General features: G+C 36.2%; 2 protein-coding genes across 4 annotated transcripts; both read left to right on the plus strand.

Annotated features, from left to right (window-relative positions):
- The first annotated feature begins 5,719 nt into the window (after positions 1 to 5,719).
- Positions 5,720 to 12,275, plus strand: LOC141440114 (phenoloxidase-activating enzyme-like). 2 transcript variants are annotated; one of them, XM_074104581.1, is made up of 6 exons: positions 5,720 to 5,851; positions 6,591 to 6,686; positions 7,453 to 7,621; positions 9,291 to 9,496; positions 11,004 to 11,173; positions 11,879 to 12,275. In XM_074104581.1, the coding sequence occupies exons 1-6, from the start codon at positions 5,806 to 5,808 to the stop codon at positions 12,260 to 12,262; spliced, it is 1,071 nt and encodes a 356-aa protein (XP_073960682.1). In that variant the 5' UTR covers positions 5,720 to 5,805; the 3' UTR covers positions 12,263 to 12,275. The 2 variants fall into 2 exon arrangements, with proteins under 2 accessions (XP_073960682.1, XP_073960683.1); XM_074104582.1 differs by having other exon boundaries at positions 11,961 to 12,275.
- An 856-nt stretch (positions 12,276 to 13,131) lies between these two features.
- Positions 13,132 to 16,235, plus strand: LOC141440117 (phenoloxidase-activating enzyme-like). 2 transcript variants are annotated; one of them, XM_074104585.1, is made up of 4 exons: positions 13,132 to 13,249; positions 13,496 to 13,525; positions 14,698 to 14,860; positions 16,041 to 16,235. In XM_074104585.1, exons 1-4 carry the CDS (start codon positions 13,204 to 13,206, stop codon positions 16,180 to 16,182), a joined length of 381 nt encoding a protein of 126 aa, XP_073960686.1. In that variant the 5' UTR covers positions 13,132 to 13,203; the 3' UTR covers positions 16,183 to 16,235. The 2 variants fall into 2 exon arrangements, with proteins under 2 accessions (XP_073960686.1, XP_073960685.1); XM_074104584.1 differs by lacking the exon at positions 13,496 to 13,525 and adding an exon at positions 13,581 to 13,676 and having other exon boundaries at positions 13,138 to 13,249.
- The last annotated feature ends 5,526 nt before the right edge of the window (positions 16,236 to 21,761 follow it).

A 21,761-nucleotide genomic window follows, 5' to 3' on the forward strand; every position in this document is an offset into this window, starting at 1 on the left:
AGAAACATTTCTTAATTATTCGCAAAAACTTAAAAAAATTACAGCACTTAAGTCGAATATTTGCGCGTAAAAGCTCATTTTTGAAGGGCGTGCACGCACGTATGCGGACGTTTTTTTCAAGCGTTTAGAACGCAGTAATGAGCGCGTACGCTCGCATTTGGTTAAGTTCGTAGATATGAACTAGGGATGAAGACTGGGTTAAAAATATAGCATTGTATTTAGTCCGACAGTTAGATTATCTTGTCTAACCCTATTGCTCGCACCTCAGAGTCTTTCGGAATCAATGTGCGAAATTCATTTGAAATTGACCAAGAGCTTTGTGATGAAGTAAAACGTCGTTAGGAAACACAAACCTATGAAGCAATTGAATGGTGTGTGAAGTTCCCAATCCGCACCGGGCCAGCGTGGGAACTAAGGCCCAAGCCCTCTCATTCTGCGATGACGCCGTGCCAAGAGTGGGACGTATACTATAAAGCTGGGATGATTATCCTTCTAAATTCCTGTAAATTATCACGATGCCAAAAATGACGTATTGCGTGTGACAGCCATATTCACGATCATCAAGCGGCCATCAGCGCGGAACGCGTCCTAATGCTGGAGTAATAAGAGTCATTATTGCTTGTGCTATTCGGACTATCGATGTAATATAATTATTATAAAATCGAGATTAGAATAATTAAGCACACGTAATGTCGTTTTTAACCCCAGACGCAAGTAGGGGTGTTATAAGTTTGACCGCTATGTGTGCCTGTCTGTCTTTCTGTGTGTCTGTTTGTGGTACCATAGCTCTTAAATGGGTGGACGGGTTTTGATGCGGCTTTTTTTAATCTGGTTTTCTAGCAATGGTTTTTAGACATGTTTGATCAAAATCGGTTCAGCCATTTTTGAGATATTGAACTTTGAAGTGACAAAGTCGGGGGTTTTCCAACTTTTTGTTATTAACTATTAACTAAGAACTAATATATATACTGTAAGATATCTATTTACAACAAGTTCCTGGACTTGGATTCCCTGTGTTTCAGGCAAAAAATCTAACATATTTAAATCTAATTTAACCAACTACAAAAGATCCGTATTATACCTAACTAAACAATATTAATAATGTCAGCTTTCTTAATACTAAACTAATTTTAAAAGTAATAAAGTAATCTAAATCGTTGGTTTGAAAAATCTGTAAAAAAAACAAAAGCTTCTCGTATTCTAACGAATTCAAAAGGAAAACTATTATTGCTTAGGGTTTACAAGTTAACGAGTGACAGGCTTTTAAAAATAAATAATACTTATTGGACATTTTTCCCATGCTATAGTACGGAACCTTACGCCACGCGTGGTCCGCACGCACGGCCGTTTTTTTATTAATATTTTTTTTACCACAATAAACAAATACCATGTCGTTTTATTATCGTAAGTCCTCATTCGTACATAAGGAAAGGCGAGCAAGCTGAAGAATGACCGCGACACGCCTCTGCCCTTAGTGAGCTTATGTGGTACCAAATAACTAAATATCGGCCTCCAATGCACGTTTTTTTAACCCCCGGCGCAAAAAGAGGGGTGTTATAAGTTTGACGCCAAGCCAATGTATTTCTGTGGCATCGTAGCTCTCAAACGGTTGAAGCAATTTCAATGCGGTTTTTAGGGCTCCGTACCCAAAGGGTAAAAACGGAAACCCTATTACCACGACTTCGCTGTCCGTCCGTCTGTCCGTCTGTCTATCTGTCACCAGGCTGTATCTCATGAACCGTGATAGCTGGACAGTTGAATTGTTCACAGATTATGTATTATAACTGTGACCGCCATAACAACAACTACTAAAAACAAGATAAAATAAATATTTGAGTGGGGGCTCCCATACAACAAACGGATTTTTTTCCATTTTTTGCTAATCTCTAATGAATGTTGTATATAGACGTTGCGGAACCCTTCGCGCGCGAGTCCGACTCGCACTTGCATTTTTTTCAATGTTCTTTGCTATGTTTAATTAAAATCAATTCAGCCGTTTTTTAAATATTGTGTTTTGAAAACGATTATACTGGGCGGCAAAAAATCTGGCCCTCAAATGTATGCAGTAATAGGTAATTTTGTATGTAGAGTGGGCCAAATTTTGTGCCGCTAAGTATACAGCGTGTATTTTTGATACTACCTCAAACTGTAACTAGACGAAGAATTAAGTGCTGTGAACCGATATCAAAACAAATTTTTAATTTAGACTCAACTACCAGAGCGTAATTAATTTTTGAAATATTTCCGAGCAGCAATGTAATGCGTACAATAATTTGATACGAGAGAGAAGCGTTCTGTGACAGCTGTCACGTTAACAAGTGCGACGTTTTGAACAAAAACAAAGAAGTATCACGTAGTGATACATTGCGTGCTAATTAATTTTATAAGGAAAATAATAAGTCTAATTTTTTAACTAAAACATAATAAAATGTGATAATTAGGGCCTTCACTAACAACCCTTAAAGTTTGAGGTAGTATCAAAAATACACGCTGTATTATTCAACTATTCTGAGTTGGTTCATCATCATCATCAGCCGGAAGACGTCCACTGATGAACAAAGGCCTCCCCCTACCGCCACAGTGAACGACAACTTTACTCGCCTCTTGGATCCGCCGGTTGCCCGCCACTCTCACGATGTCGTCAGTCCATCGGAGGCCTGCCAACGCTTCGCTTTCCAGTTCGCGGTCGCCACTCGACGACCTTTCTCTCCCTACGGTTATTTGCTTCGAGCAATGTGGCCCGCTCATTGCTATTCGCCTTGCATACTCTTCGAACTATGTCGGTTGGTAACAAAAAACATTGTAAACATAAAGTATTTTGACCAACCGCAATCAGTTTCCTGTTGCTAAAAATAAGGAAACAAGGAAACCAACAACAATACGGATGAATTTACAATAAAGAACTAACAACTAATTAAACTAATAATAGAATAGAATAGAATAGAAATATGTTTATTCAGCCAACACATCATGACAAAAAAAGAGAAAACACATTTACAAAATTATAAAGAATACTAGAACAAACAAATAATGATGTGAAGCCGAAATGGTCTCCACTCAGCGGTGCCGTTGGCACGACTAGCGTTGTCAACGGCGCTGGTTTTCTGCGGAGCCAGCGAGGTGTAATAACTAGGTTTCCCGTGACTCCGTCTACGAATAATTGGGTAGTTCCTGAATCCTGATTATCAGAAAATGCAGGAAACGTATTTTCATCACACTTGCTCGTAAACAGTGTCGTAACATGCAGGCTACCTTGGTTGCAACCCCCCAAATAAAACCCTCGACCTTAATGTGCTTGTCATGAAACCCGTGGTCGGTAAATGAGTCATTGCCCGTACTGATGCTGCTGCGCGCACTCCTGTTCTCGAAACAACTTGCCGCAATTTTACAGTTAACAATTTTTTTATGGAAAGTTATTGTTTAACAAATAATTGCTTGGTCATGTTTAATTTTGCCAAGTTTTTTTTAAATTAAATTATCGTTTGGCATAAACATGTAGTCTTGGCAATCTAGCACCGTCCGCTTTAAATAAGCAAAGTTTTATTCCACGCACGACCCAAATATAGAACCAGCTTCCTGGGACATTGTTTCCAGAGCGATACAGCTTAGGGATCTTAAAAAAAATACTAAAAAGAAGAAAACAAGTCTAGTGGGCTCGAACTTTGTTAAGTAGCTAACTTAAAGTTCAACAGTCGGGACCCATTAGGTAAGAATTTCTGAGCGTCACGATTTAAATGGATCCCGACTGTTGAACTTTAAGTTAGCTACATAACAAAGTTCTAGCCCACTAGACTTGTTTTCTTCTTTTCAGTATTTTTAAGGCAGTCGGGTTTTTTGATTTATTAAATTAATTGTTTTATTTCACAATTTTCTGTGAAAATGGTATATTAAAACGTTTACAACTATATTTTAAGAATGGGCTACTTATTAGCTTTAATTTGATACCCCACTCGATAGGTTTCAATAATAATATTTTTTTGAAAACTTACAATTTGGCGCCAAAAATCCGCCATTTTGTTTTTTTAAGAATTGCATGTACCCAGTGTCACTTGCGTCATTAAGACGAATCCAATGAAGTATCATTTGTCAAAATCCGTTCAGCCGTTGAGTAGTTACAAGAGGACATAGGAATAGACCCACATACATACTTACATACATACGCGTCAAACACATAACCCTCCTTCTTCGCAGTCGGGTAAAAACGAGCCTATCAGTCTCTCATAAGGCCGGTAATGCACTTGTGTTGGCGGTGTCTATGGGCGGGGATGATTCCTTCCCATCAGGTGACCCACAAAACTGAGATATGATTTTTTTTAGGGCTGTCAAAAAACCTGGCGATTTTTAACAGCTGCAATATGTTCCTTGACCCTCACAGCTATTATTTTTTATCTGTTCGATATAAGAACTACCACAACTAAAATTAACCTATAAACACCCGGTATTTGAAAGGGAACGACATCCTTGGGTGTCCACACGTCGATGTAATTAGACATTTAATTAAAGTGCTTTTAATGCATTTTCATTTTAATTATTAGTGTAGGTACCCTTTATTTTATTCGGAATTAGTTAAATTTGGGTTTTTAACCCCCGACGCAAAAAGAGGGTTGTTATAAGTTTGACCGCTATGTGTGTCTGTCTGTGGGTCTGTGTGTCAGTCTGTGGCACCGTAGCTCTTAAACGGGTGGACCGATTTGAATGCGGTTTTTTTATTTGTTTGGATTCGTTTTGATCAGTAATTGATTCTACACACTATGCAGTGGTGGCAACACGATGAGCTCATGCTGCAGCCAGGATATCCAACACACTAGTACACTTTAAAAAAAAATATACCAGTTTAAAAAACATGAAATAAAAAATAAAAAAACTCCCGACAAAAAAAACGCCAGTAAAAATAAAAAGCTCGCCGAAAAAGAATTCGCCTAGTACTATGCTGAAAATAAGCCTAAGTTATTTGTATACCTACGGTTAGGTTAAAAAAATACCTGTTAACCTTAGCGGTCCCCCGACACCGACGACGCTTAGATAAAAAAAAATATTACTAGGTACTCATACTAAATTAACTTATTTTTTATTTTTGCGGGCGTTTTTTTATTTCGGGGTTTTTTTATTCTTACTCAGAATCATATAAGCACTAATTGTTTGTTTGTTATAATCTTTATTGTACAAAAAGGAAAAACAAAAGGTTACAAAATTGATTGGGATGAAAAAAAACTGTCCCTATTTTGTTTTTGTCAATTTTGTAACTCTTTTTTCATTCTCGTTCGTCTCTCGCGTTCTTTTATAAGGGTCATTACAAAATGCACTCATGAAAATCATATGAAAAATTAGGGTATATTTATTCCTCGTCAAAATCAGTTAGTGCTTGTGATTCTGAGTAAGAAGAACCCAATGTTTGTTATTTACCTACTTCAGCAAAAAAGTAAAGGGTAAGTAATACACTTGAAATGAAAATGCAAAATGATTACTTACTCGTTGTTAGCATGGTAGGTTAAATAATAATGGAGGTGTATATCCTCAAAACGACGTATGATTGAACTAGTAACAACTTGAAATATGTAAATCTAAGTTATTACACACTCAATTAAGCATTTAATTAACTTGTATTAACGTAGACTTTCTGATGCCCGTGTCTCAACTTAAAACGTTTTAAATTGTGATTGAGTGGCATTAAATTAAATATGTTTTCCTGCACAAACATATATTTATAGAACTTAAAAATTGCACCGTTAACATTATCGAGTTGGTCGTGCCTAAACGTGTGTTAATTTTATGAACTAGTTATTTAGATAGTTTTGTTTTTAAATCATGTATCAGTGTTTATTTCTTGTCTGCATTTTATTTTGTGGAATAAGTATGTATAATTCGTTAACACAAATTAAGTTTTCATCTCTCATGCTTGTAAAGTTTGTATTTCTACTGAATCTACCCACATATAAAATTACTTTAATGCTCTAATGTATACCGAGTGTGGCCTGTAACACGAGCAAAAATTAAAACATAGGTCGTCCTCGTCAAACTGGACAACATTAGTTCAGCGATTTTTAAAAATAATGGAGTTTTTGAATTTTCCTTTTTTCATACAAATTAAATACTGCTATCAATGTACGCCATCCTAGAACCCAACTGACGTCGCCTGTCATGCTACAAACATCAAGCATTTTGCTTCTTCGAATAAACTTAAAAGTGTAATAAAAGTTAAAAGACGAATTATTTTTAAAAGTCGCTGAACTAATGTTGTTCAGTTTGAGGAGTAGGTATGATATATGTTTTAATTATTTGCTTATATTACAGGCCACAATTAATTCGCATAACTGAATAGTATACCCACAATATTAATGTGCATAATGTAAATTGGCATAACGATGAGTTGGCATGAATGTGTTTTTCATGAACCAATAGAAACGCTTCATTCATTAAACTATCCTCGCTTAGCACATCTCTGGTGAAAACAGCTGAGCGGAGCGAGCCTATGTAAGTGAAGCGTATAGTTCTATTGGTTCATGAAAAACACATTCCTCACAACAATCCTAGCACAATGTCATCTCTGGTGGAATCGGAGCCTTACTAATCTAGTTTTTGTCACATTCCAGGTCCAGGTTCTTCAGAAGAATGCGCTTCAACTGTCTTCCCTCCTGATTCTCAAAGCGGGTGTTGCGGTCTTGCCAATGGAAGTTCATTGAAAAAAAGTGAGTTGTTGGAATATTGAAAGGAAATTAAATCTATATATAATATATTTATATTTACCTATTTTAAAAGACCTGACTTATTAACGCAACAACGCTCGACCTAAACCTTCGAACCTGAAAAGCTGTCCTTTTTCACATGTTTTGTTTTAAGACTAAAATAATTAGTAAAGTCCGTCATTTTTGAGGCATAAAACTATTAGAGATAAAGAGACATTTATTTCGACTTCGGAAATTCCATCCCCCAAGCGATAAAACGGAGGGTCAAAGTTTGTATGAACTATGAGTATACTTGGTTTGGATAGGTATTAAGCTAAATTAAAACAAAACAATGTCAATTGGTGTCTTAAATATTGAAATTCCCCCATTAAACTATCTAAACATTTACATTTCTGTAGTGAAATGAAATACTTTATTCTAGTTTGTATTACAATGATAGATAAGTGAAATGTTTAAAATCCATGAATGTACCAAATCTGGCAACTGAAGTTTATTTACATTTTAATTAAATACCTATCCAAACCAAGTATAGCTACTTAGAATTTTGAATTCGAAAATTTGCATCATCTTCGAAAAATGACGTCTGTCTGTATCTGTATTTACTTAAAACCCTCAGAAATTCAATCAAAAAAATATCAAAGTGCAAAATCTAGCAAGATCATAAAGGACATAACATAATAAACAAACATTGCAAGTTAAATAAAATCTGGTAGGTAGTAACAAGGTAGCTAAGCAACCTCTCATGGAGTTGAAATTACGATGATTTCAGATACTTCGATAGCTGAAATTGACGAATACCCATGGATGGCCCTGATAGAATATAAAAGAAGGACAGACGGCGATATAGAATTACTTTGCAGTGGCATTTTGATTAGCGGGCGGTATGTGCTTACCGCCGCGCAATGTTTCTATAGAAAAAATATCGTGTTAAGTACTCCGTAAGTTTTCATTTTATTTGCTTAGCTTACTAAATTTATCATAATTTAAAAGATAAATGAGTTTTTTTTTTAATAATAGTTACAATCACCGTACAACGTGAAGAAGAAGAATATATTTATCTTTGATTTAACTGACATTGGCCTAAGCCTTAAGGCCGCCATTGAGGGGAATAATAATAACCTTTTTTAATATTCCTTGTATTGTTATCCTTATTTAATAATAAGGATTTTGTCTCTCAACTAACAATGGGACAATTTTATTTTATAGAATATAAACAGGATAAGGTTGCGTTGTTCTACCACAGTGTAGTCCTGAATAATTATTTTATTCCGTTTTTTCCGTATTTGTTGTTATGGCCGCAACAGAATACATTATGGGTACGTATTATAATGTATAAATTTAAAATACATATCGGTTGAAATACATACAGTTGAAAAACCAAAAATTGTAAAATATAATGGTTAAAACAAATATTAATCAAAATTCATAAAGCACGATTTTCATATTGGTCAAAATACATACAATTAAAATGACTAAGTTCACAATGTATATGTTCAGAATATATACAATCAGAATATATAACAGTTGAAAGAAATAACAATTAAAAATTCCTATAGTACGTTTTTCATAATGGTCAAAATACATACTATATAATGCCTAGGTTCATCATCAACTCCAGTCTATACGTTTACGTTGTATTTACATGTTAAATTCTGAAAAATTAAGGACTGTAAGATAATGTCGACGGAGCTCCGCTTCGCGGAGCTCCTATTCAGCGTAGGTAAGGCGCTTCGCGCCTGGACAAAACTCTAACCTAACCTAACCTATAAGATACCGACTGATTGAAAGCCGTATTGTCTAACAAGACCTTGCATTTTAAACTAAAGTCTGATCATTAATTGAATAGAAACTTTAGGTGCTACGACGAGAGAAGCGAGGAGGAGCGTGTTAGGTTCAACTACGACCAAAGCCAGAATTGTAATATGCATTTTTCTTTGTGAAAATTCAGTGTCTAGTATGTATTTCAACCATTATAGAAAACATACTGTATAGATTTTGAACGTATACATTATGAAAATATGCATTTTGTGCCATATGACTAAGAACCATTATGCATTGTAACCATTATATATTTTGACCACTATGCATTTCAAGCTTATGCGTTTAGAACTTATGTCAAATAACTTTGAACTAAAATAATTTCCTTGCTCACCCACCCGGAAATTATTTTAGTTCATTGATATGGACCTCCGCAAAGTAACGCCTGATTCAATAAATTATTTCAAATAACTTTGTATATTTTGATGCATTATATTTTATAATTTTCGGTATTTCAACTGTATGTATTTCAACCGATATGTATTTTAAATTTATACATTATAACACGTACCCATACATTATCTGTGTAAATTTCAACTGCCATGGTTTATGTTATGAGATACAGTACAGCCTAATGACAGACGGACAACTGAGTCTTAGTAATAGGCCTCATATTAAATCACAGGAAAGGAATTTGAAAAGGTTAAATGAAATATTTTTTTAACAGTTTTAACCACCATATTTAGCCACCATAAACCCCACAAATTTTATTTCAGTAGCAACATTGTCATAGATTTTTTCGTCTTGAATTGCAGTTTTAAGTATAGGCATTAATTTTACGTATTTCAGGGTCAACGTCCGCCTGGGAGAGTATGATACCAAGAATGAAGGAAAAGACTGTGTTGAAGTTAAACCAGGTCAAGAAATCTGCAATGATGGTGCTATTTCTGTGCCCATCGAGAAAGTCACATCGTATCCAAATTATAATGTCTCTAGACGTTCTCGTAGTAATGATATTGCTTTAATAAAACTGGCAAAGCAAGTTCAATATACAGGTAAATAAACACAGAATACATAAATAAGTAGTATTTTTTTTTTATTTGAATGGATGGCAAACGAGCATGTCGGTCTCCTGATGGTAAGAGATCACCAGCGCCCATAAACATCAGCAGCACCAGTAAGTAGTATAAGGGGCTGTTTTCCCACCCATTGGTTAATTTTAACTGTCTGATAAATGTCATGCCGTCTCCGTCTATTCGAACAAAGCAAACAGAGACATCAATGGATAGTGAAACAGGGGATAAGTATATTATCAGTTTTTAAGAGTTTTACATCGATAGAGTATTTGCCACGCATCCCTTCTTGCCGATTCGGCGTTAACGTTCCCTTTGATTTGGTTAGTTAATTTAATGTGATTTTTGTGAATCTCGATCATCTTTTTTTTTTAGAGTTGAGTTGACTTAAGGGCCAAAAACGCAAAATCCTTGCATTTGTATACTTGTTTTTTAATGTTATATGAGTTTCTTTCTAGGAGATGGGGGCGTGTAGCCCAGAAATACATTATAATGTAGTAAATAAGGAATATTTTACGAACGAGAGTCTATTAGAAGCCCGAAGTCGAAGACTGAGGGCTTTAATAAGTCGGTGTTCGTAATTCTAGTACCGCCCGTGCGACATACAGTGTTTTTCATCACATTTGCGAGTAAATTTTTATATTTCTAAAAGAAAAAAATATATAATTGTTCCAAATATTGGCGTTAGCTTAGGCTTTGCTCTTAGCAGCGCTGCCCTCCCCTTCCCGCAGCATGCGCCGCAACGTGCGTGTGCGTGTGGTTCTGCTGCAGCGCGCGCAACAGCTTTAGTACGGGCACTGACTTATTTACCGAACTTGGGCTTCATGGCAAGCAAATTTGTACGCGCAATGACTCATTTACCGACCACGGGTTTCATGACAACCACATTAAAGTCGAGGGTTTTATTTGGGGGGTTGCAACCAAGATATTCTGCATGTTACGACACTGTTTACGAGCAAGTGTGATGAAAAATACATTATAGACGACTGGGGAGGCAGGGGGCAGAAATTGACGGACTCTCAGCGGCTAAGAAACCCGGCTGTACGTTCCCAACTCCCTGAAGCTTGCTACGGGGAGAGTTAGAGAGGTTTCTTATATAGGTACCCACAGAACCTTTTCTTTGCTGAAGTCGGGAGAGGAGCATGTATTCTTATCTCAGGCTTTGTGGAGTGCTTAGGTCGGTTTTTATTTTGTAGATCCTCATTAAAATTTGATCTCTTCCTTGACCAAACCTAGCCCTTTTGCTTACAATTTTAAGCTTCTTTAGGGGTGGGGATTTTGTGATGTATGCATTTACTTAAAACCAAAGGCTGCCTTTCTTTTGCTTTCCGATGGAAAGGTGGGTCGAAGATCGTTTTAGACCTCTGGTGTGCCTGTGAAACATGTGAACATTATAGGCAGAGATGGCATATTATATTTTCCTGGCTTTTAAATTTGTAGGGAATCCTCAATGCGCGGGTATAACTTAAACATGGCTTGTGTTTTTCAGATTTCATTCGCCCAATCTGCCTGCCTTCATTGGACATTACCCTTCACGCTCCGAAGTACTTGTACATGACTGTAGCTGGTTGGGGAGCGGGAAACGATATATACAGTAACATGTACGGTAACCAAAGCAACGTTCTAAGACGAGTCCATGTACCATTTGTAGACAAGCAGGTAAGGTTTCATTAGTAACCGTTACCTTACCTTTCATCATTTCACGCTACACACACATCACACGAACACCTTATGTAGGTAACATGACATTACAATGAATAAATTAATATGTTTTCCATCGCCGTTAAGCTCGTGTAAAATTCGAAAGGTAATTTTGTTCATGAATTTTTAAAAAGTCAGAGGTGCGAGCCTGGGTTTGAACCCACGATCAACTGCTTGAGAGGTTATAGATCAAACCATTAGGCTACCGCTGCTTCACCCCTATCCTTACTTCCTTACTAATATTGTAAATGAGAAAGTAACTCTCTCTGTGTATCTGTTACCTTTGCATGCCTTAACAGAACTGCTGCACTGATTTAGATTGAGTTGAGATTTGGTATAGAGATGGTCTGAGATCTGCGGAAGAACACGTGACAATCTTTAACTTAGAAAATTGTGATAAACGAATTCTTGGCAGATGAAGCTGTAGGCAAAAGTTGTTTAACCTTTTTCCTGTTTCCAAAAAAATAATATTTAAGGATGAAATGGTATTTAGTCTTGAAAATGTTCTAGTCCACTTTCTCTACCAGCTATTGCCACACTTCGTCTGCTTTATATACTTTTTCTGAGGGAATTTTGCTTTTTTCCGTGCAGCTTTTTCTTTGTTTAAACGACTTTATAAATATTTTGTGCAATCAGAAATTTTACATATTTGAATATTTCCAGATTTGTAATAGCAAATTCAGTGAAACACTTAATGTTCGCCAAAACCAAACAAACAAACCAATATCTAAAGTTACCTTGACAGATAAACAGCTATGTGCTGGGAGTAAGAACAGAGATGCCTGTAAGGGTGACGCTGGAGGTCCACTTATGTACTTTAACAGAAATAAGACGGAACTCGGTGGCATTGTTAGTTTTGGACCAGCACCTTGCGGCCAAGATATCCCATCGGTATACACTAAAGTATTCGCCTACAAGGATTGGATTCATAGCGTGATAGAAGAAGATTCTAGAATAAGTTCTACAACATCTACGACTACTACTACTACTACTACTACTACTACTACTACTACTACTGATTCGGGTGTGATTCATTTTAGAGAATAAAGAATTGAAGAAATTAAGTTTTTTATTTCTTAGCGTTTATTGATAGAATTGGCACTGTTCATATTTTACCAATGTACCCTGATTCGAAAACCATTTCGAGGGATAGGGTTTTTGAACAATTTTGTCCTATTTTGATTTAAAAATACTTAAGGGTTACAAATATATAGGTAAAAATATGTTTGACCTTAGTTTGACCTTCGTATTTATCTTTAAAGGATGAATCCCTTTACCTGAAAAGCAAATCCATAAGTATCTAGTGTAGTAACTATGTTTCAACTTAAGACACATTTAGACAAAGGTTGTTCCTATACAGCAGGGGTCACCAAACTACGGCCCGCGGGCCAAGTCCGGCCCGCGAGCCACTCTTATCCAGCCCGCGGAAAGAAAGCGGGAGGTAATTGGTCATAATCATAGATAGCCACTCATGAACATAATCAACACCAAGTGCGTTCCTTATGCGTTACTCGTATCTAGGTACCCCCTTAAGACTAAGGGCCTGTTTCACCACTTGTCGACTAACTTTAAGTTTCAGATCAAAGTAATGCCATCTTTGTTTATTCTGAATCAACAAACAGAGACGGCATCACTGGTATCCATCACTTAAAGTTAGTCGACAAGTGGTGAAACAAGCCCTAAGTCTACTTAACTAATGTATTATCCCCATGACCAGCCAAAGTCTTGGCCGCACGAATTTACATTAAGTGCAGTGTGGCCCTTGAGTCAAAAAGTTTGAAGACCCCTGCTATACAGCAACTGGTTTTTCCTGTACAAACTTATTTTTACAATCCATGATAAAGTAAGTATGGAAGACAAGGAACTGGTTTCAATTTACATCGGCAGCATTATTAATTTTGTCACGCTTACGCGCTTTACAACATTTTTGAAGTATACCTGTTTGGTTTGGTTTACTACAGACGTGTTTTGATGATCTCATTTAAGTCATGTATCAGTGTTTGTTTATTCTTTATGTGATTTTGTGTCAATTGTGTACGTATTACGACGATTAATATCGAAGTTTCTCAGGGATTTTATAATTCTCTATTTAAGCATAAAATATCAGAAACCTAATTAAAGAGTAGTTCACTTACAGACCTAATTATCTAACGCACTCGGAAACACCATAGTTTTTACCATTTTATTTCCATAATACGGTGTTAAACGAGAGTAGAATGAGAAGGCGAATGTGATTGCGAGTGCCACAGGACTAAAAATCAATATTAATCTGTTCACTAGTTTCAAAATCCCTGACGTCGATGGCGAAGTGTAAGTCAATAAGTCGATTGTTGGTGTTGATAATTTAGTTCTTGCCTCATTCTAGACCTATGTTTCGCTGAACAATGTGTTCCATCTGTTAACCCCCCTGACCCTAAAAGTGGATGTTGCGGAGTTGCCAATGGAAGTTCATTGAAGAAAAGTGAGTTGTAAGGATAGTGATCAGTGTAAAATTGACACATGCGACGATCAATTTAATGTAATGAACACATTTCATTTAGAATCATACTGAATGAGCGTTAGCAGAACTTAAAAAAGAAAAATGAGTATAAAATATATTACAAATAAAACTGTTTGTGTTGACAGAGAAGTTAAATTTTCAAATTAATAAATGTTATCAGTTTTTTTTTAAATTATACTAGATACAAACAGTTTAACAGTTTACCAATTTGTTTAACAGTTTACCTAATAAAATCTACCTAGACACTGTCAAAAATTAATTTAAAAGCTCCGTAAATGAAGTTTTTAGAAACTCTTCCATAAAATAGTACCTACCCAACCTTGTAATAAAAATCCAAAATTGTATAATTACTAACTACATTTGTTTTTAGCCAGCAAACTGTCGGCTTAATTTTCCTGTTCGTTTGTTCATACATTATAATTGTTTTAATAATTGGTGGCAGCTTCGTTGGTTTATATGTCAATTGTAATTATGTTTATTAGGTTTAAGAATAATGTACCGTTTGTGCCCAAGTATAAACACTAATTCAGTTTTATGTTCCTATAGAGCAGTGGTTCTTAACCGGTGGTCCGCGGACCACTGGTGGTCCCTCGAAGAACTCGAAGTGGTCCGCGAAGCCATCGACAACGAATTGGCAAAACCGCCAGTCAAGTAGCGCAGTCGCAACCGTTCATTCATTTACAGTTTTAATTTTACCTACCGTATATTACCTTCAAACAGTTGGTGGTCCCTGGCAAGACAGAAAGTTTGTAAAATGGTCCCTCCTGACTAAAAGGTTAAGAACCGCTGCTATAGAGACTTTATCCTGCAGACAAACTGTGAAAACAGTTCTGCAGGGCTCTGTGAAAAACTATATTTTTGTAAGAGAAAGACTAAATAATAATAATAAGAAAAAGAATGAGTAATTTTCATTTATTCAACCTTGTCGAATAAATAAATAATTTTCTAACCTCACATTAAATTGAAATGATGATTTTTTCAGATTCTTCAGCAGCTGACATTGACGAATACCCTTGGATGGCTGTTATAGAATATAAGAAGAATGACACAATAAAATTGCTTTGCAGTGCTGTTTTGATTAGTGGTCAGTATGCGCTCTCTGCTGCACAATGCTTCACTGAACATGCTCGTGCAATTGGTACTCCGTAAGTTTTCATTTATTTTATTAATCCTAATAGTGATCACTTGAGTCACTTAAACTGCCGTAATCAAGGACTATGCATGATCAAAAATTCTGTCCGAGAGAGATCCGCAGACGAACGAACGAGTAAACGTCATATTATGTAGGTAGATCGAAGAATTACCAAATTTAAAGCACAGAGAGTTCAATGCTAACGTCCACCAACGAGATGGACGGATGACCTGGTTAAAGCCAAAGAGGTCTAGGGGGAGGCACCAACTTGACCCTCTGAATGATGAATTGATGATGTCGATATGGGAGGCCTGTGTTCTTTATGGCCGTCCTACGGCAGAAATGATGATAATGACGAGATGAATGTCTGATAAACCGCGTGCTTTGATGGCAAGTGGGTCTCCTGATGGTAGTGGCGACCTGACACCGAATTGCAATGCGAATATGCAATGCGTTGCCAATAGGCCAAGGGTACCTCAAGTGCAGAAATTTCTCTTGCTCCCGCCGAAACACAACAGTTCAAGGCAATGCAGGATTAGCGAGCAGATAGCAATCCGGGCGGACCTTGCACAAGGTCCTACCACCTGCATGCGGACAGTGTCACAATGATTTTCTACGCCTATTTCCAACAACAGTAGACATTATTCCGCTGACCATGAGGATGATAATAAGGATGATGATAGTCATTGAACGGTAGATCTGTGTGTACAATCCATCGGATCGCTACCAAATGTCACCTAGTTTTTCTATGGAACCAAGCATCAATAACCCTGCGCTGCTGCAGCTGTGTCCCGGCAAGAGGAATATACTATTTTACTAAATCAGCTGTTATGTTGCGGAGGTCTATATCAATCAACGAAAGTAATTATTTTGCTCAACTGCGACTTAATAGCTACGTCTATGCAATAAATGTTCAGTTGTAGTTCCTACTCGTCCACACTGTAAGAACAAACACAAATCACACAAACCCAACTATCATCACACTACACTATTGTACTCTGCTCTGAGGATGAACTCTTGTTGTGGTGGGATAGTTAGGTTTGGGTGATTTGTGTGTGCTCTTATAGTGTGGAGGTGGAGAAAATGCATGAACGCATATTTTTTGTAAAGACATTGTTAGCTATCGTAGGGTCGGGGCGAGCAAAGTAACTGTTTGAGTTCATTTACAAAATTAAATGCTATATCATTTTCAGGGTCAATATTCGTTTTGGAGAATATGAAACAAATAATGAAGGAAAAGACTGTGTTGAAGTTAAACCAGGCCAAAAACCTGCAATGATGGTGCTATTTCTATTCCTATTGAAAAAGTCACATCGCATCCTAATTATAAAGTAACAGAAAAGAATGATGATATTGTTTTGTTAAAACTGGCAAGGACAGTTCCTTATACCGGTAAAATAATGTTTTTAAATTATTATTAGCAATGGAATATTAATTTTGCTAAATCTGCAAACATTTTAAATAAACTGGTAGTTTTTGCTATGCACTTATTCTTTTTATATTAATTTTTTGCTTTTATTTCTTACATAGTCATTTCAGGAGACTTATTATAAACAGCACTTTATCTCACATAATAAAAATAAAGTTATAAAGAAGAAAAAGAAAACAATGATGATGATATGACGGTAATCTAAATATTAGCTCCAAATGATGATGAAAAACTAATATGGAACAAAAAGGAAAAGATAACGAAATTATTTACACTGTCAACAAAGTTTGTCTGTTTTACCAGCCAACTTTTTTGCCTGTATTAATGTCTTACAGTTTATCCTTATTTAATTTTCAGATTTTATTCGACCCATCTGCCTGCCTTCATTGGACATTACTCTTCACGCCCCGAAGAACTTATACATGACAGTAGCAGGTTGGGGAGCTGTCAATTATTTAATCAAAAAAAGCAACGTTCTAAGACGAGTTCATGTACCTTTTGTGGATATGCAAGTAAGATTTCATTGATATTTTGTCTTAAATTAGCTTACTTCTACGAAAATTTGCTTAGTTGTAAAATTAAATGCAAAGTTTTTATTATGTACCTATGAGTTAAGGTGATAAAATTAAGTGGTGGTCAAATTGGTATTGATGTAAAATTGAAATTTCTTTATGAATATTAAGTTTTCTACGAAAAAAAAAAACTTACTCAAAAAGCCTGAAAACCATTTATATGACTATTCAATCAAACTTACAAACTGTCTGCTGAAATAATCCTGATTTATTTTATAGCAGTGTGTATATTTCTAACACAAAATATTGTTCACAGATTTGTGAAATAAAATACAAACCAATATCTAAAGTTACCTTGACAGATAAACAGCTATGTGCTGGAAGTAAGAACAGAGATGCCTGTCAGGGTGACTCTGGGGGTCCACTCATGTACTTTAATAGAAATAAGATGGAGCTTGGTGGCATTGTAAGTTTTGGACCAAAAATTTGCGGCCAAGATATCCCAGGAGTATACACTAAAGTATTCGCCTACAAGGATTGGATTCATAGCGTAATAGAAGAAGATTCTAGGACAAGTTCTACAGCATCAACGACTACTGATTCGGGAGTAATTTATTTCAGAGAATAAATGATTAGAGATGAAGTTTTTCATTTTGACTGTTAATTGCTTAATTTCTTGATTATGGTATTATGGAATTCTTATATTAGGATCACAGTATCTTTCACCTGTTATTCAGTTAAGATCATTTTTATGAGAGACGCATGGAGTACCTATACCTCCGATCAACGAAAGTTGAAATAGATTATCAAAAGTTTAATCAACAATTCCGTGCTGTTGTAAAAAAAGATTTGTTTTAATTTTAAGTTCAATCGATCAACAGTATCATCTTCAGCCGGAAAACGTCTACTTCCGAACAAAGGCCTCTTCGAACGCCGCAATCAACGACAACTCGCCACTTGCATCCATCCCAACTCTCACAATGTCGATGGCTTACTATGAGGTCATCAATAAAAAGTTATTCTATTGTATTGTTCAACTGTCTTCCATGTCGGTACAGTTTTGACAGAGTGGTCATGATTGTCAGATAGGGATCAGTTAATGAATCTTCATTACGAATTTCTTGAAGAAAATTATGGTAGTGGTTTCTCTTGAGTTCCACACCACAAATTTAAGGTTTTCAGAGACGCGAAATATTGCTAGATGGCGTTAGTGTCGTGAGGTCCGTTTGACGTTTGCTCGTGATTGGTAAAATAACTTTTCATCACACTTGCTCGTAAACAGTGTCGTAACATGCAAGCTACCTTGGCTGCAACCCCCCAAATAAAACCCTCGACCTTAATGTGCTTGTCATGAAACCCGTGGTCGGTAAATGAGTCATTGCGCGTACACATTATCTTGCCATGAAGCCCAAGGTCGGTAAATGAGTCAGTGCCCGTACTGATGGCGCTGCGCGCGCTGCTGCAGGACTACATGGACCACATGCACACGCACGTTGCGGCGCATGCCGAGGGAGGTAGAGGGCGACGTTGCCAAGAGCACAGCCTAAGGTATCGCCAATATAGGAAGAATTATATTTTTTCTTTTACAAATATAAAATTTTACTTGCAAATGTGATGAAAAACATTGTATGTCGCACGGGCGGTACTAGAATTACGAACATCGACTCATTAAAGCCCTCAGTCTTCGACTTCGGGCTTCTAATAGACTCTCGTTCGTAATTCCTTATTTACCGCCCTTAAGACACAATGTACTAAAACGAGCCAATCGCAAACAAACATCAAACGTCAAACGGACCTCACGATACTAACGCCATCTAGCGATATTTCGCCTCTTTGAAAACCCTCACTAGGAGTCTGGAATTCTCGTACATTAGATCCCTAGTAACCTTTTATGCAATTCTGAAACAAGCCGAGGACAGAGTGGTGTGGAAGCAGTTCGTCCGTAATGCTTTTCAAGACGGGCACGATCTTCAGGAACGAAGAGCACGACGAAGAAGAGAAGAGAGAACCTTTATGATACCCACAAGAAGATATTATAGAACCGTACTATTCTAAAACTAGGCACTTCACGAACTTATAGAAACCAGTAATTTGAAGAAGAATATCTCGTTAAAACGATGTTAATATTTCTATTTACAATCCGCTGTCTGTTTTCGGATAAAGAATCCACTTTGGCTCATTGTCCCATAAAATAAATAAATGATCATCCCTTATTTTAGGGTTTCACATAATACTACGTACATGTGTGCCTCGTATGTCACTGAATGCTTACGTTGCCCACGTAATATCGGTTTGACTTCATTTTAATGTTTTTTTTATTTTTCAATGTATGATGAACAGATAGTCTCAAAGAAAGATTAGCGTCGTTCGCAGGCAGTGGCAGATTGCTTATTTAGGACCATTTCGTAACTTGCACATTTTTAATTTATTATCGAAATTCTTAATACCCCGCATTTACCGCCAAGGATCGTTCATTGTAGTTACCTTTTTTAAATAAATAACTCATCTTTCAGTCGTAGGACGTCCACTGTTGGACATAGCCCTCCCCCATATACCTCCAGGGCTCCAGTTGCTTCAGTTGAAAGCATCCTGCATACCCCGTGCGCTCGCGGCTTTGACTACGTCATCCGTCCATGTTTTGAACGTCATCTATTGAACGTTGTATTTTGCTTTAAGTTAATAATAATAATAATAAAAATCATTTATTTTCTCCTCACAAAAGTACATAGGTACATACAATACAGCAGCAATACACACAGGACAGCAATAGTTGTGAAAAATATATAATGTAGTTTTAGAATAAGTAGGTACTGGTACTGGTAACTTTTGTGGGGGACTGGAGTCTGAACTGAACTAGGTAAAACCTGTATTACAGATCTCCAGGCCCCCATCCCGGAAACTCACCGATAAGCGCTGACAAGTTCAGTCAGATACATTCAATAACTTCCTTATATCATAAGGTTGATTGCAGAATTAATAATTTTAATTTATTTTATCTTGTTGGTGAACGTCTTACGCTGCGCTTGCCTGCGGTCTCCATTTGAGAACAACTTTTCTGCCACAATAGCCATCTGTTCTCCGTGCTATATGGCCTGCCCATTGCCAATTCAACGAACCAATTCACTTAGCTATGTCACATTTTTAAAAGCTTTCATTTAACTTCACATAAATAATACTCGTACGTCTTGAATTTTCACAACCAGTATTTTACCTATTTATTGATTTGACTTTAAATTTAAGTACGTGTTGAATGACATAGACACATGGAACCTGTTTTTCTAATGAATGATTTTTATTTATTTATTTTTATAGTAAGTACAAAAATAAAAACGTATGTATATTCAGCAAACATTAACTGCAACAATCCTTTTACTTAAGGATCTAAAGTTAATTTTTGTGGAATGTATACGCATAAAATACACATTTTTGTATCGAAATAAGCAGCTCTAAATATGGGAAAACGCTTATTAACGAGATTTAGCCCGAGCAAAGCTCGGTCGCTCGGGTACTTTAATTTAATTTAGCAAAAATAACTTGTACCTATTGTTTCCAAACAATAACCCATTTAATAAAATAAAATAAGTTAGTAAATCTCTTGCTGTGTAATAGTACCTAAGAAATGGATAAGCAAATAGAGATTTAACGGTAGTAGAACCAGAATTATTATGTAGGAAGCATGGTATCACATTTTTTCCATAAGCAATGGTATTTTGCTCTAAGATATTGGTAAAATGTGACGCGAAAACATTTTAACTATGATAGTTCTTCGACGACTTTAGCAATAGACTCTGCACCTGTATCGCGGAGACCAGTGACCCTATTAATATTATAAATGTGAAAGTTTGTGAGTGAGTGAGTTTGTGAATGAGTGAGTATGTTTTGTTACTTCTTCACGCTGAAACGGCTGGACGGATTTGGATGAAATTTAGCAAAAAAGTTATTTTATAACCTGAATTAAAACATAAGATACTTTTTATCCGATATTCCCACGGGATAGGGATAAAATCTCTAAATAACAACCACTGGGCTTAGAGTCATGAAATTTGGTATGTAGATAGGTGGACGTGACGTCTGAAATAACATATAAGGTTACTTTTATCCCCATATTCCCACGGGATAGGGATAAAATCTCGAAATAACAACAGCTAGGCTTAGATTCAAGAGAATGGTATTTGTAGTAGCTACATATTATATAGATTTCATATATTTTTTTCTATTTACTAATATCATAAATTAACTGTGGAGTCCATTTTGGACCAAAAATCATTTGTAATAATCACTTCCCTGTGTCTACTCTCATTTCCCTGTCTAATGTAAATTTAAAAATGCCTGTCTCTAAATTAATAAATATTTGACTGGCCCTTTCAATTCTAGAATTCTCCATCATCATAAACTCAGGGAAAATATTCGTCAAAAAATATGTGGATACATGTAACCCATTTTTAAAAATTCTACCCTTAAAGGGTATAAAAGAGGAGTGAAGTTTGTATGGAAAAAAACGTTAGGTATATTTGAAGATAATTCTAAAACTACGTGAAAATGTTATTAAATATTTAAAATTAAAAGGGACATGGAAACATTCTGAATGACTCTTGAATTGAACAGATAAGAGAATACGTGATTCGCCATTTTTAAAAATTTCAGCCCTAAGGGGACTATAAGGTTGGTGGAAAATTCGTAAGAAAAACGGAATGTTTTTAAGTTGGGATTGTAACACTTAGGGAAAACATTAAATAATGAAATATGAATAAATTCTAAATAATTATTTAGCTGATTGAAGTATCTTAAAGAGCATTTACATCACTAGAGCCAACGTCAGTCAGTCAGTCGCAGCCAGTCGTCAGTCAAGCGTCAATGTCAGTCACCACATTTGTTACCAGAATGCTTGATTCCATTGAATTCGAATATACTCAGTTTCAAGTTCTTAGCATAAAATTTTGGACTATTCAAGGTCAGAGTAAAAAGTTAATTAC

The sequence above is a fragment of the Choristoneura fumiferana genome, chromosome 22 (assembly GCF_025370935.1).
Source record: "Choristoneura fumiferana chromosome 22, NRCan_CFum_1, whole genome shotgun sequence".
Lineage (NCBI taxonomy): Eukaryota > Metazoa > Arthropoda > Insecta > Lepidoptera > Tortricidae > Choristoneura > Choristoneura fumiferana.

Coding starts and splice junctions, on each gene's coding strand:
- LOC141440117 (XM_074104584.1), top strand. CDS start 13,204: ATGTATCAGTGTTTGTTTATTCTTTATGTGATTTTGTGTCAATTGT. Junction 13,250..13,580: donor TGTGATTTTGTGTCAATTGT/GTACGTATTACG, acceptor GCCTCATTCTAG/ACCTATGTTTCGCTGAACAA. Junction 13,677..14,697: donor TGGAAGTTCATTGAAGAAAA/GTGAGTTGTAAG, acceptor TGATTTTTTCAG/ATTCTTCAGCAGCTGACATT.
- LOC141440114 (XM_074104581.1), top strand. CDS start 5,806: ATGTATCAGTGTTTATTTCTTGTCTGCATTTTATTTTGTGGAATAA. Junction 6,687..7,452: donor TGGAAGTTCATTGAAAAAAA/GTGAGTTGTTGG, acceptor CGATGATTTCAG/ATACTTCGATAGCTGAAATT. Junction 11,174..11,878: donor TACCATTTGTAGACAAGCAG/GTAAGGTTTCAT, acceptor GAATATTTCCAG/ATTTGTAATAGCAAATTCAG.